The 2,431-nt window shown below is 37.8% G+C and overlaps 1 protein-coding gene across 1 annotated transcript; it reads right to left on the bottom strand.

Annotated features, from left to right (window-relative positions):
• Positions 1 to 191: 191 nt before the first annotated feature.
• LOC141252087 (uncharacterized) lies at positions 192 to 1,796 on the bottom strand (the record flags this gene model as incomplete). Its single annotated transcript, XM_073670460.1, is given in 6 exon segments — positions 192 to 229; positions 810 to 977; positions 1,056 to 1,105; positions 1,108 to 1,189; positions 1,553 to 1,643; positions 1,723 to 1,796. Coding segments are annotated over 6 exon segments (503 nt in total), but the record flags the coding sequence as incomplete, so codon positions are not given.
• Between the last annotated feature and the right edge of the window lie 635 nt (positions 1,797 to 2,431).

Below are 2,431 nucleotides of genomic sequence, written 5' to 3' on the forward strand. Positions count from 1 at the left end.
AAGCAAACAATTAAGTGTTGTTAGGTGAACTTCTAGATATAAACGCTAATCAATTTGATACATCTTCACCTATTTCTAATAGAACTGGAAAAATTGAGGAGTGGAGAACACATGAAGTACTCAGTTTTGCATAATTCGACGATGCTTACTCTAATTTCATCATAGCTAGAAGTAGATAAGAGGAGACTTACGAATTAGGCCAGAGGAGAATCGCAAAACCGGGAGAGCCCTGAGGAGAATTACGAATTAGGTCAGAGGATAATCGCGAAATAGGTGCGTTGAGGAGATTGGAGAATACTCACAGGGGTCATCGAGGACGGACTTACGAACTGCCGAGAACTGCTGCCACTGAAGGTGAAGACGATGGAGCTCACCGAAGGAGGTCGACGAGCTGCCGGGAATGGTGAATGTTGAAACAAAGGAGAGCGTTGAAGACGAAAGCGGTTGAAGGGGAAAAAAAGGAAATGGCTCTCATCCTCCAAAAATATAGCGCTCACTTTTTGAGGTTTAAAAAACAAACAAATATAAAGTACATAGCCAATTGAAAAGTACATAGCCAACGAGAAGTTTGACGCCGTGATTTTTATAAGCAACTGGTTTTAGTGGTAGAATGTCACCACTACTAATCAGCTATCAGTGGTTCAATTTAGTAATTTAAGCACTGACATAGTCAGTTTTTTACTCAGATTATTATTGAATAAAGAAACATGCAGATTCTTCTCAATCTCCTACTTGTTAGAGACTTGAAAATTAGGATTCCATCACATAATAGCAGTTCAAATGTCGAAAACAGATTGACTATTTGTTACCTGTTGCTGCATAATGGGAGGAGGTTGGTTCTGTTGCATGGGACCACGTCTTCCACCAGGGTGTTGACCTTGTTGACCAGGCTGCACCATTGGCATGAAATAATTGGGCATTGGTGCACCACCAGGCCTCATCCCTGGAACTAGTTGTTGCTGGTACCCAAACCCACCCTGTCCACCACCATCAATAAACACATCATCACTACATCTTGTTAATCTTCTTTATAAACAACAACCGAGAAAACACACCTGAGGAGGCATCATGGGTGGAGCTTGTCCGTAGAATATTTGTTGTCCATACCAGGAGCACCATGTGGGAACATTGGTAAACGTGAAGTTACTAATGGTGGCATTGCAACTGGCCTCATTTGAGAAAATTGAGCCTACTAACACCGATTTTCTAAATACAAACGAAGTTTTTACATTTATATAATACCTCCATTCTCTAAAGACTGTAAATTTAGCCTTTAAATTTGTCCACAATTATTTTTTATTATATGATTTCAAGGCATTTTGTCACATATAAATGAGAAATCATTTAAATTTGTATTGGATATAGTATTTGTTTAAAAAAAGTGGTGGATGTCAAAATTGAGAGAAAAAACTTAACTTTCCATACTGATTAGTAGTTTTCTTAATATGAGTTATTTATGACAATCATAGAGTGTTGAACTATATTGAAACTTATGGAGAATAGAAAATAATAATTTAACCATTGATTGTTACAATCTGTTATAGAAACAAACCTGCAACCTAGCCCTTCTCTCCTCCTTCCTGTGAGCAAGAGAAACATACAAAGGCTTGCTAGCAATCATTTTACCATTTCATCTCTGCCATCTAAAAAGACCATACATACCAAGTAATGAAATATATTAAAGGGTGCAGTAGTTAAATACACTTTTCAAGAAGCACTCACAGCTCGAGAAGCTTCTCAGGAGTAGAAAATGCAACAAAGCCATAGCCCTTTCTTACTCTAGTAGGATCGCGCATTACCTAATAAACACATGAAATTATTCTTTTCTGTACACAAAGTAAATTGGAGCACACAATATTATCTACATAATTTGTAGGAGGTGATTTTTCCATACTCAGCAAACAACTCTTTTAGTTTCTCATCATCAACAGTGTCATCCAGGTTCTTGACATAGAGATTAGCACCCTGAAACCTATCAGCAGCTTCCTTCATTGTCTTCTCAAATTTCTCTTTCAATTACTATATCTACAATCCATTAAAATATGAATAGAACCACAAAAACAAAGTATGTAAAAACCTTTCTCGGATGCATATTGAAGCCAAAACATATAAACCAAATCATAACACCAAATCGAAGTCCATAAATTTGAAATCGAAATCCTAAATACCCAAATCAAAACCTAAATCCCCCAAATCAAAAGAATCCTGATTTCTAGATAAAAAATTGAAAGAGCTAGACATGTACCTGATTTGAAGAGGGGAGAAATAGACAGGGGACAAGCGGTCAGGAAAAGGAGTTCGACAGATCTGAGGATAAGTCGCTCACGGAAGTAAACTTTGACAAGTGAACGCTGGTCGGAAATCTTGGTGGAAATATCTTTACCGCTTGAATTTTAGGGGAATCCTCCGTCGACGAGCGGCACGTGAAGAC

The sequence above is a fragment of the Phyllobates terribilis genome, unplaced genomic scaffold (genome assembly GCF_046119375.1).
Source record: "Phyllobates terribilis strain yellow unplaced genomic scaffold, ASM4611937v1 Scaffold_8149__1_contigs__length_32420, whole genome shotgun sequence".
In the NCBI taxonomy this organism is placed as follows: domain Eukaryota; kingdom Metazoa; phylum Chordata; class Amphibia; order Anura; family Dendrobatidae; genus Phyllobates; species Phyllobates terribilis.